We start from the raw sequence: 11,794 nt of genomic DNA on the forward strand, positions 1-11,794 counted from the left end.
ATGCATTTGAGAACGTTTTTCATTCTTCATTAGCTCCTAGTAGCATTACCTACTTAGTGCCAGCAACAAAAAACAAAGTAATTGAACCCAATTATGTCGATTTATAAGAATTATGAAATGAAGCTAGTATCATATTAAAAGCCTTTATTGATATTTGGTCAGTACATGAAATGAATTTAAATCAGAATATGAATCCAACAAGATACATATCAGAAAAATAACTACACAAATTAAACAAAACTTCTCTTGCCACTGGGAGGAACAGAAAACATGAGAGGTTTAACATCAAGAAACTAAAGACATTCTGAAACCAGCATAAGTGAAGAAAGAATTTGCAGTTTCACGACTCAAGTATTATGGTACAACAAAAGTTGATGACTTTTGTTTTTAGTGAGTGAGCAAATTAAGTGTACAAACAGTGGTGTTCAAATAACCTTGAGGCAGGAAAGAGTGAACATTTTAAAAAGATGGGTGGGACATCCAATCAGATCTACAGAGTAATTCATTTTCTGTTGCTGCTCAATGTAACTGGCTTTCTGAAAATATTTCAAGAGTGATGACTGAAGGTGGTGGTGGTGGGGTTTAAAAAACAAAAAACAAAAAAAACAAACAAAAACAACAACAACAACAAAAAAAAACACACAACAACAAAAAAAACAAAAACCCTTAACTATTTATCAAGCAAAAAATAACTGGCCCTAAATGTGTGGCTTATTTTTGTCATGAGTTTAAAAAAACAAAAAAACAACAAAACAAAAAAACCCAACAACAACAAAAAAAAACAACCCAAAATTTTATTTTTACAAAACCGACCCTGTAGAGGCATTGGAGGCTACCGAAGAGTTGGTGGCAACCATAGCAGCAGCTGCTGTTGAGTCCAGGCCATTCTGAGTGCCATGGCGCATTCCCATTGTTCTGTTGCCCTTGGAGACAGTAGCAGCCTCGTGGGAGTCAGCATTGGAGTCTGTGTCATTTGAGTGCTGGGTCACTGATGTCTCACTCCCTGTTGGGGAGTCCACACTCTCGTAACCTGCACTCAGCTGAGTCACATACCCTTCCCCTCCCCCCTGGCTCGCCGCGTCCTCTGAGTGGTTGGAGTGTTTTGACACAGCCCCATGTGCGGGGCTGGAGATGGAGGGTGACAGCGGATAATCCTCATCTGCGCTGCTCACTGTTTCCCGATACAGACTGGACCCCGACATGCCCCTCTGAGACGAGTTTCCATTGGAAGGTCCGTTGGACACCCTGCCGCAGTCTTTACCCCCAGCAGAGATGGTGGTGGGGGCTGCTTCAGTCTGAGTGGGTGGGTCAGAGGTGGAGGCGGGACAGGGGGAAGTCCTGCTGGGACCAGCTCCACCAGAGGTGCCTTGGGCCTGGGCTTGCTGAGAGAGCTGCTGCCTTGTCTCCCTCAGCTGTTGCTGGAGAACCAAGATGGTGCTTTGCATGCCCTCCACCTCCTCATCCAGCTGAATAATAAAGTCATTCAGCTCTAACCAACACCAAACAGGTAACCACAAACAGAACATCAGTTAGCATGATGAGCTATACACATTCATGACATTGTAATGCATGTGGTAATAATGCAAAAGCCTCCCCTTACCATCCTGGCTGCTCTTAAGCTCCTCGCTGTATTTCTTCTGTAGGGCAAGCTCAGCTTCCAGCTGGGCGATGCGACCCTGGGACAGCTGCCTGCCCAGCTCCTGGTTCTCCTGGATCAGCATGCGGCACTTCGCCATCAGCTTTTTACCGGTTTGGCTGCAAGGGAGACAAGTCTGACATCACATGGTGAACACAGCCATGGGCACAATATGGATGCCAACAGCTACTGCCAACCACTGGCAGTAGACCAGGGGCCTGTCCCCTAAGACCACACTGGCTGTTAGTCAAATGACGACCTAGAACATTCCAAGTGATATATGGGCAATGAACAATAAGAAACTAACAGACACAGTTGTTCCAATTATAAAATACCATATCAGTCATAAATTAAGTTAAACTAACAAAAGCAACACTGAACGAACTACAGATTAATTGGCAAAGCAAGAAATTTCTGACAAGGTAACATTCAACAAAACTATTAGTCAAGTGACACCACCAATTAAACACTCCAAATAGAGGTGTTTCCCACAACTTCAGTATCAAATCACAGTTATCAGAGAATTATGTATAGCTTGTACCATCTTCAAACCAGGTATGAAGATCAATAAAACAAGCTTGTGGCAAAAGTTTTAGCTGTTTGTTCTCAGACACATAATTAGGCATGAAATGGCATTGGACGACATTTGCCACACAGTTATGTCCCATGCCAATGTTTTCATTGCCCACAATAAAACATACTATTAACCAGTAAAACTAGAACTGCAGGAACATACAAGGGGACCATAAATTTCCACATTAAACTCAATGTTTAAATAAACATTTAATGTTAGCAAATTAAATCTTGTGTGGTGATGAGCAGTCTGCTTCTAGGTGTTCCATATGCACAGTTATGTACAAACTCTTGACAGTGAACCAAGTGTTGGGTTTGAATAAATCTACTGTTACTATTTAGTACAAGTTACTGGGAACCAATTATTATTATTTATTTGAGTGTTTAACCTTAGAAAGTATAACAAAACAAACAAGCCTAATAACTACTACTTAGAAAAAACAACTTCCATAAATACTACCTGCTGAACTTTAAATATTTTAACAAACTGGTGAATTACAAAACCTGTGATCTTCAGTGCAGTACATCCAATTGTCAAAGTGAAATCAGATGTTATGAACATGGAGAGATTATGTATTGGCTGAGGTATCTGAAGTTGTGTTCTAAAACTAGCCAAGCACAACATCTGCACCTAAAGCATTAAACTAAATGCGGTAAAATTAATAACTGACAATGAACATCCATGTAACCAAAATGTTTCACAGGGAAAACACCTGCTAATAAAAAGGTGTGAAAGTCCTTAATGAACAACCTAAATCCAAGAAGTGCTTACATCTTGTAAACTGTTGGATCCCTAACTTGCCATCAAAGGACAAAACAGCATAGACATACATGTAACAGCTTGTTTAGTTATCTCTAAAGACACATGAGCATTCACATTGAAATAAAAAAAATTGCATCTGCAGCAGTGTATCAGACATTCTTCAGGTTTTAAGCTCTTAAGTATAGAAAGCCAATTGATGTATTCTTTTTAACCACACTGCTGTAAGTGCAAAGAGCATTTCCAAGAACAAACAACAGAAACAAAGCAAAATATAAAAATAATTACGAACACAAAGAAAAAGAGAAAAGGAAAGTTAAACACTGTACCGTCTCTTGCACTGGTGAAATGGACATTGACCAAAGTCTCTGAAGACCATGGGGTCTTACTCTTTCCTCAAAATATCACATTATTACAAAGGCTCCTTCCCCCAGAGTCTTAGGATTGTTAACTCCTCTTATTGTAATACATCACACTAATGTCCCCCTCCCACATGATGGTTCTAAATTTTTACCCAGAGTCTTAAGAGTTCTACATTGATGGGGGTAAAAGAGGAAAGATATTCCTGTGCAACCTTTTTATAGGGGGTCATGTTTAAAATGTTCAATCAGTGATTTTTAAACTACAGTTCAATCAGCTCCAGAGCCAATGCCTTGCTCAAGTCTCTCTCAAAGGCAGCCAACGATTTATTACAGCAAACTGTCTAACATGGGTTGTTGGGGCTGGAAGGAGGGGTTGTTTCCGCCGTGACCACCTCTTCAGGAACAGTCCCGATTCCTTCAGGCCTCTGTACCATGAGGGGGTGTGGGGGGAGAGAAAGCTGAAACAACAGTGTCACCTGACCCAAACTGTCTTTTCAGGTTCTGTTCTCTTTTACATTACGGTATGATAATAGCAGCACAGAACAAGAGAAAAAAATGTCTTTTGCGTTTGGCTTTTAAGTCTGAGCCTCGTTGTGAACAATGCATTTCAGTCTTCCCCCACCATTATCTGCACTCCTGCAGTGGAGAAAGTGAGGGGGTGAGTCAGGAAAGTCTTGACTTTTGTTTGGAGGGGGGAGTTATTTTAGTTTACCTATCAGGTGTAAATTTCCAGGCACTCAGTTCATTTTGGGCTTGCTCCAGTTTGTCTTTAGTCTGTTCCAGTTCAGCCTTCATTTTGAGGAAAAATAAGTTGATGGCTGGGTCCACCATGGAGGATCTGAGTTGAGCTGCACTCGGCTGCTGGACTTGCTTCAAATACTGGATCTGTGTCTGCAAGGCAGGAAGCAATGTTAGAATCTGACTGTATGAAAGAAGGAACATCACTGCTATATTTTGAAAGCAATAATATGGCCAAATCTCTGACTGAGGAAACTAATGTTTTCAAATGACCCTACTTGACATTCATTCAACAATAGAATGAAAATATTAAAAAACAAAACAAAACACAAAAACAAAAACAAACAAACAAACCAAAACCTACTCCTGCATAATGGGCAATGTGAAAAAGCTTGTTTTTTGGTCTGGACAACTCATTACAACTAATTGTTAACTGTAATTATGTTACCATAAAGATAATTAGACAATTTATAAAGTGTGTTCTAGGATTTACAAAAGGTTTACAAAAAAGAGCTATGCATGAAACCCCAGATCAGTCCCCCCCATAAATCAAGCATTCAACTGAATTCATGCTGCCAATGGCCTTTAATTTCATGACATTGACAAGCAAACTACGTGGGCAAACGAAAGTGATCTGGTGATAAATTGATACATCTGGTGATACAGAAGCAGTTTTCTAAATCTATAAAATGTACAAGACCTGCATTTTTCCCCTATAAAATCCCTGGGTTGTTGGCATTGACAAATCACCCCCCCCCCCCCCTGTACAAAACAAAACAGCAACAGAACAGATTCTTAATGTAATACTAAATGACCCGATGTAAAGATAACGGGAAAAAATTAACTACTTTGCAACTGGTGAACTGTAGCCTCATACTCAAACATACTTATTAAGCACAGTCTAAGCAAGCAAACATTTTCTGCATAACCAAAAGAGATATTCATACTTAAAGGGTATCCATTCTCCTTTCACTATAGTTGATGTGTAAAGAGTTGACATCTGATTATGAAACACGGCCAAGGCATCCATCACACTTAACCTATTAAAACCAATTCCTTGTGCCAACCATAAAGTGTACAAGTGATGCTAACTAACTATAAGGACAACATTGCAAAATACTTACTGTGCATTCCTGCATTTCCTGTTCCTTAGTGGCTAGCCTCATCACCAGAATGTTCTCCCTGCGTGCAGACTCCTGCTGTTGCTGCTTTAGCTTCTCCTCAGATTCTTTTAGACCAGTCACGTCATTGGCTGTAAAAGCAACAATTAGAATCGTTCTCACACAAACATTACACAAAAAGACTTTTGTACATTAATAAGGACATAAAATACCACCACTGACTTACAATTCAAATCAGCATATTTTGCCTCCAGCACCTGAACATAGGCTTCATGTTGTTTCCACCTAGGATAGATTGATGAAAATGTTTATAATTATGGGGGGATTTCAGGTGAAATAATTATACCAAAACCATGAACTCATCCCTACCTTGAACAGAGCTCCTCTCTAGTCAGGGTCTTCATGTCAGATTCACTAAGGCGAACCTGAACGAAAATCTAAGCATCAACGAACAGACAAGGTAGCGATCATCTTAACGAAATCGGATCATTATGAAAACTGCGACATTATGCTCACCTTCTTCGGGAGAGGTTCTTCATTTGTCATCCTGATCTCTGTAACATTAATAACATAGCACGTAAGAAATGCTATTCTAATTCTGTTCAATACAAACCAGTCACACACACAAGATATGTCCATTTGCCATTCTAAATTTATGAAATGGCCACAGTACAAAATATGCGTGGTCACGCACTCCCCTACCACACGTGTTTAGTACCGAAGAATAATAGAACTACCATATTAAATATAAAATGCTGCTCGCACTGCTTATAAGCACAACTGGCGGCGCGTCGGCTAGTTCAAACTATCTTAACCAACTGATTAACAGAAACAAGGAAGCTAGCTAATTAGCTAGCAAGTTTTCCCGATTCCTTGTGAGAACTGGTCGGCTAGCTACGTTCGCTTTAATGTTACACGGCTAGCTGTGCAGCTTACTTGGCTGTATCCTACGTCGCGTGTTAACCGAATATAATACTTATATAATTATGGCTATCTATATTGCTACGGCTCGCTGGTTATTGGCAAGGTCGTACGTTTCGTCAAACCTCAATATTCGCGGTAGTTTAGCCAACGTTAGCTAGCTGGGTTAGCTACCTCGCTGTGTAGGTACTGCAAAAAACCCGTTCAAAACAGGCGAAGGAGCGGGTGGTTTAGTGGGCCAGCACGCGACAGAATATGGCATACTAAATCAATTTACGGAACAGCATTTTTGACCTTGTATCCTGTTAAAAAAAACAGAACTAAATTCGACAAGTGCTGCACCGTTCGCATGTATTTATAGTTGTAACTAGCTAGCTACCTGCCGGCTTCGTGTGTTATCAGTTTATTGTCACAAAATGGCGGAAAAGGAAGAGACTCTCCCTACGACAAGAACACCGCTATCCTTGCCTTTTCACTAGAATCAACCCAAAGAGTCATCCGAAATACTTACAAGCCCTGAAACAGTTAGACCAAGATGACCCAACTTCCTTCTAATATGTTGTAAATCAACAATTAACTAATTTTATTAGAGTTTTTTTCAAAATAAGAGAAGCTCGATCTTAAAACGAACGCAGCGTGGCCGCCATCACCGCGAGGACGATGTTCCGCCGCAAAGCGTCACAACGGCCCCGCCTACTGGCAGCTCACGCGTACGCTAGCGCTGAAGGGGCGGGGCATATGACTTGTACTGAACGTAGCTGGTTAGATGGCCAACGCTACCTTTGTTTGCAACATGATTTAAAAAACCTCCTTATCATATACCATTGGGACACATTTATACAGAGCTCTTCTAACATCACACCATCAGAATACATTGGCTAAAGATAGTTGTCTAGAAGCAAACTGAAGAGGTCGCTAGGATTTCGGTTTTAGTACTATCTAGCAATTGGTTGTAGTACTAACTATCACATTTACTAGCTAACAACTAATTTAAATGGTACAAAAATAGACTGTATATACGGTCTATGGGTTCCGATGACAATGCATTAATTAAGTGGGCCGGCACACTAATTACACATATATCGTTTCTACCATTTACCCTGTCTGCTGTTCGAACAGTCGCATGTTGCGCAGATGCCGTACTTATAAATAAATAACATTTATTTATATGTTCTGCAGATCAGGCGCTCAACGTGACAAAATCACTTGTCATAGATAACAGCAACGAAGCTTGATAACGAGTGTCCAGCAAATGTTGTGGATTACGCGAATTAATATGCGGGGGGGATATATATTGTTTAGACATAGTAATAACTCAGTAAATTCTTAAAAGGTTAACATATGATAATTGGTCGTTTGTCACATTTTCTATTGACGTGAGACCTGTAGAATAAATTCGCCACATTCTGTGTCATACCTAGTGTCACATACACAGTAGTGGTACGTTCCTCTCCGAGTTCAAGTTTAAATTTCAAGGACAGGCTCCGAGTGGCATTTGTACAGTCAGTTTGCGACGAAGGACAAAAGCGCATAAGAGTATGTTGACTAGAGTTGGGCATGTTCGCAGGTAAAGTTAGATACTTGGCGAGAATTACATTTGAACTTGAAATTAGTTGGGTTGCACGTTACGTATTGAATGTTTTCACGACGAAGTGAGTAACTCTAGGTAGCCTAGCGAATTTAGCTATACTCATCTACGAAACATGAGTTAGCAAGCTAGCTAGCTAGCTATCGCGCTAGCTACAAGTCAAGAAGCTAGTTGGCTGCTGGCGGCTACAACGCTGCAAGATTCACTAGACTGATATACGGCAGTTTCTATTACATTTCCAATGTTAATCTAACCCAGCGTTTATTACGAGTATTAATGTCAAACGCTAAACGATTAACCCTAGCTAGCAAAGCTAGTTTCCAAATGTGTTGGCAGACTTGAATATGTTACACTGCTAGCTAACTAACACGTTTAACTTTAACATTTCAAGTTGACGTACCTTAGCTAGATAGCTACATTTAAACAACAGCATAGTTAACACCACATTTTAACAATCTGTAGCTAGCCAACAGTTGTAAAATGGTTTTCAGCCGTTTGCTGACAGCGTGACAAATTGGTGAGACTGCATTTTAGTAGCCGTGCACCAACACTCGCCACTTTAGTTACACCTTTCTTATTGGTTCATTTAATTGCATACTGTTGCTTGTCGTATTGTTGTGCCAAATGCCGTGGGGTTTGTCACACTCCTACCTGGTTTAGTGATGGTCAGTTTCTGGCCACTGCTAGTTAATACTATTTCTTCTGTGGATGGACCATTAGTAACAGGAGTGTCACTGGCCTGGTAGTGACATGATGGTGTGTGTCATACTGCAGTAAATTATATAAATGTAACTGTACACCTAATAAATTAAGTGGGGGTGAGTACATATTCTGTTCTTTTTCTCTTGGCTTCCTATGTTTCACACTTGAGGTAATTCATTTTCTCTCCTTTCTTGTTTTTAAACCACCACACAGATGTGTAGCCACCTTGAACCCTTTCTTGGGTATTTTGGCCTCAAGACAGAAACACGCACTTCCTGATCTTCCTTATGATTATGGTGCACTTGAGCCCCACATCTCTGCTGAAATTATGCAGCTTCACCACAGCAAGCACCATGCAGCATATGTCAACAATCTCAATATTACTGAAGAAAAGTATCAGGAAGCACTGGCTAAAGGTGAATGTTTTATTACAATTTAACAGGATTAAAGTTCAATGTTTTAAGGAGTTGAAGTTCTATATGGATTTTTTATGGCTCACATATTACCTTAATATCTGTAATTAATTGTTTTTGGTTTTGTACAACCTATACATTTAAAATACTAAATATTCTTTATTTAGACTTAACTAACTTCATTCATGTGGGCATTTAAAAATAAAACTTGTTTAAACTTTTTTTTTTTGTAGAATGCAGATGAACAATGTTTTGTTACAAGGGCTCCATTTATCAACCAGTAGAAACATTGTTACAAAAAAGTGGCCACCGTTTGATTCTGCTTACTTGACATTATTTTGGTTGATGCCTCCACTTGTCTGTTGGTGGTAATACATGTGCTTTTACAGGTGATGTGACTGGGCAAGTGGCCCTTCAGGCTGCATTAAGGTTTAATGGTGGAGGCCACATCAATCACACCATCTTCTGGACAAACCTGTCCCCAAATGGTGGGGGAGAACCACAGGGTAAGTGTTTCGGCATGCATCCTGTTCTCCTTCCTTGGCATATATACAGTGGTATTATAGAATGTTTGCTCAAACCATGGTGCGACGGTCATTTGACTTCAGGTGAACTGTAATCATTCTGAACATTTTAGAAAGACTCATTGATGTATTGCTTTATGCTAGGTGATCTTATGGAGGCCATTAAGCGTGACTTTGGGTCATTCCAGAAGCTAAAGGAAAAGATGTCCGCTGCCACTGTGGCAGTTCAGGGATCAGGGTGGGGTTGGTTGGGATTCGATAAGGAGAATGGAAGACTTAGAATTGCTGCCTGTGCAAATCAGGATCCTTTGCAAGGAACCACTGGTAAGAGTTCCCACAATGGTATCGTGATATGATAAAAGAATCAAGTTGTAAAGAGGATTTTTCAGGGTGCACTTTTAGTTTTGACAATTATGTCCTGCTTGTAAGTGGGGCTGTGTGGTGTGCAGTGTTAAGACCTATGATTTTCTCATGTAGCAGGAACTACAATGCAGTATGTTTTGAGTTAGAAATGCTTCCATGATTTGTCTCTGATGTAAATGAATCCCTTATCCTGGGTCAGTGGTATCTTGGTGGTTAATGTACTCAACTTGTAATCCCAAGGTTGCCAATTCAAGCCCCACCATTGCCAAGTCGCCACTGTTGGGGCCACCGAGCAAGGCACTTAACCCTCAATTGCTCAAATTGTACTCTTGTCTAGATTGATGGATTATCTAATCTAATCTATCAATCTATTTTATCGCTTTGGATAAAGCTGTCAGCTAAATGACGTAAATGCAGACTTCATTTTTGTCTTGAACCTTTTTCTTTTTTTAATTTTAGGTCTCATCCCACTACTTGGCATTGATGTCTGGGAACATGCATACTATCTTCAGTACAAAAATGTCAGACCGGACTATGTTAAGGCCATATGGAACATTGTGAACTGGGAGAATGTTGGTGAGCGCTTTAAAGCTGCCTCAAAGTAAACACCTGTTAAACTACTCGCACACAAACAACCATGTTGGGACTATCAAGTCCCATAACAGGTATTGTAGGAGGTGTGGAAATCAATTTCATAATTGGTTGCCATGGAGTTCCCAAGATGATGCAAGTTTGTTTTCAGTGTATGTAATTAAAACTGTTATTTGAACTAACAATTGTGATGGTTTTACTTACTTGAAAGCAGATGAGTTAAAATAAAACATTTGTTTTGGCTAGTTTTAGTTATGAGCAGCTATCATGTGGTGATGTGTATAGAGAAACTCAACATTTGGATTTCATTGCCTGAATCAGCCCCACTATCGGTGGATGGACCACTTTCAAAAAATATCATGCATCCCTTGTTTTGATTTGTGTACAAAGTGTTCTAATATTAATCACACACCTCTTCTGGCTCTACATGTGATCTTCCTTATGGGACCTGGCTTCTGTACTGGGGCTTGGTATTCACTTGCAGATAAGGGATGATTAGGAACTTTGAATTACTGCCAGGCATAGCATCTCAGTTATGTGGACAAAGCTGTATAATTTGGCTATTGCAAAAATTTTCCTCTGTGCTTTTACTTTTAATATACTGAGGAATACTCAAAATGAGCTTGGCCAGCATATGACGGAAGTGATTACTAATTTTCCAGATTTAAATTTTAGTGTCACTGAAGAAGTACTATCCCACTAGAGGGTGCTGTACACTTCTCTTTTCTTTAACCTAGATGTGCATCTTTCCATGTCATCCTGCATAGCTTGATGGTACAGGTACAGCCTGTAAATTCATTTTTGGTGTATGTTGCACATGTAGTGGACAATAATTCAATTTAAGCTGCACAAAAATGCAATTGCAAATTAAGTCAGTTGATTATACTTCCAGCATGTAGTGAAACATTTTAATTCAGCTTGGTTTTTGTGGATTTTCAGTGTGATCACCCTTTCTTTTAAGGACCATTTTTGAATGGTGACATTCCAGTTGATTTTATTTTTACATTTATTGCTCTTTATTTAGCGATTCTGATCCCAGCACAGGTTCCTTCTACTGAAGTCAGAGAGAAGGAATGCCTGGCAGACATATCACTCAACTACTGAGGTTTTCCTTTCCCTTAATTGTTAAAAACTTAACATTTTTTTCATTCGACAATGTTTAAAAAATTACCAAATTACATACAGATGTTTTATACACAGTCAGCCAAGCCACCCCACTGTCAACAATTATGGCATTTAAGAGAAATCGCATCTTATTGACCCGTTCCATATTTATTCAGTAATGCTCATACTTATGTTTTTGTAGTGTGGCATGCCACATTGTATGCACATAGCACAAAGAAACCCTTTTCTGTCTCATAGAAATCCATAACACTCACTCACCAAAAGCTGTAGTAGTGCAGTAGTGCTACTGATTGACTTAGACATTTAACTTATTTGTATAGCATGAAATCTTGTTCCTACTGTTTAGGCAGTACTTGCATTATGTTCAGTTTGTGGAC

At 39.7% G+C, this 11,794-nt stretch overlaps 2 protein-coding genes across 5 annotated transcripts; one reads left to right on the forward strand and one right to left on the reverse strand.

Annotated features, from left to right (window-relative positions):
- Nucleotides 1-129: 129 nt before the first annotated feature.
- On the reverse strand, nucleotides 130-8,565 carry wtap (WT1 associated protein). Of its 4 annotated transcripts, none has more exons than XM_035524047.1 (8): nucleotides 8,351-8,565; nucleotides 5,707-5,744; nucleotides 5,560-5,615; nucleotides 5,417-5,475; nucleotides 5,194-5,321; nucleotides 4,044-4,222; nucleotides 1,601-1,755; nucleotides 130-1,489 (listed from the first exon to the last, which is right to left on the reverse strand). In XM_035524047.1, exons 2-8 carry the CDS (start codon nucleotides 5,734-5,736, stop codon nucleotides 801-803), a joined length of 1,296 nt encoding a protein of 431 aa, XP_035379940.1. In that variant the 5' UTR covers nucleotides 5,737-5,744; nucleotides 8,351-8,565; the 3' UTR covers nucleotides 130-800. The 4 variants fall into 4 exon arrangements, with proteins under 4 accessions (XP_035379940.1, XP_026854794.1, XP_026854793.1 ...); XM_026998993.2 differs by lacking the exon at nucleotides 8,351-8,565 and adding an exon at nucleotides 6,623-6,772; XM_026998992.2 differs by lacking the exon at nucleotides 8,351-8,565 and adding an exon at nucleotides 6,623-6,772 and having other exon boundaries at nucleotides 5,560-5,627.
- Nucleotides 7,570-10,477, forward strand: sod2 (superoxide dismutase 2, mitochondrial). The gene is made up of 5 exons (XM_026999019.2): nucleotides 7,570-7,678; nucleotides 8,615-8,817; nucleotides 9,204-9,320; nucleotides 9,483-9,662; nucleotides 10,161-10,477. The coding sequence occupies exons 1-5, from the start codon at nucleotides 7,650-7,652 to the stop codon at nucleotides 10,304-10,306; spliced, it is 675 nt and encodes a 224-aa protein (XP_026854820.2). The 5' UTR covers nucleotides 7,570-7,649; the 3' UTR covers nucleotides 10,307-10,477.
- The last annotated feature ends 1,317 nt before the right edge of the window (nucleotides 10,478-11,794 follow it).

This window comes from Electrophorus electricus, chromosome 3 (genome assembly GCF_013358815.1).
Source record: "Electrophorus electricus isolate fEleEle1 chromosome 3, fEleEle1.pri, whole genome shotgun sequence".
Taxonomy (NCBI): domain Eukaryota; kingdom Metazoa; phylum Chordata; class Actinopteri; order Gymnotiformes; family Gymnotidae; genus Electrophorus; species Electrophorus electricus.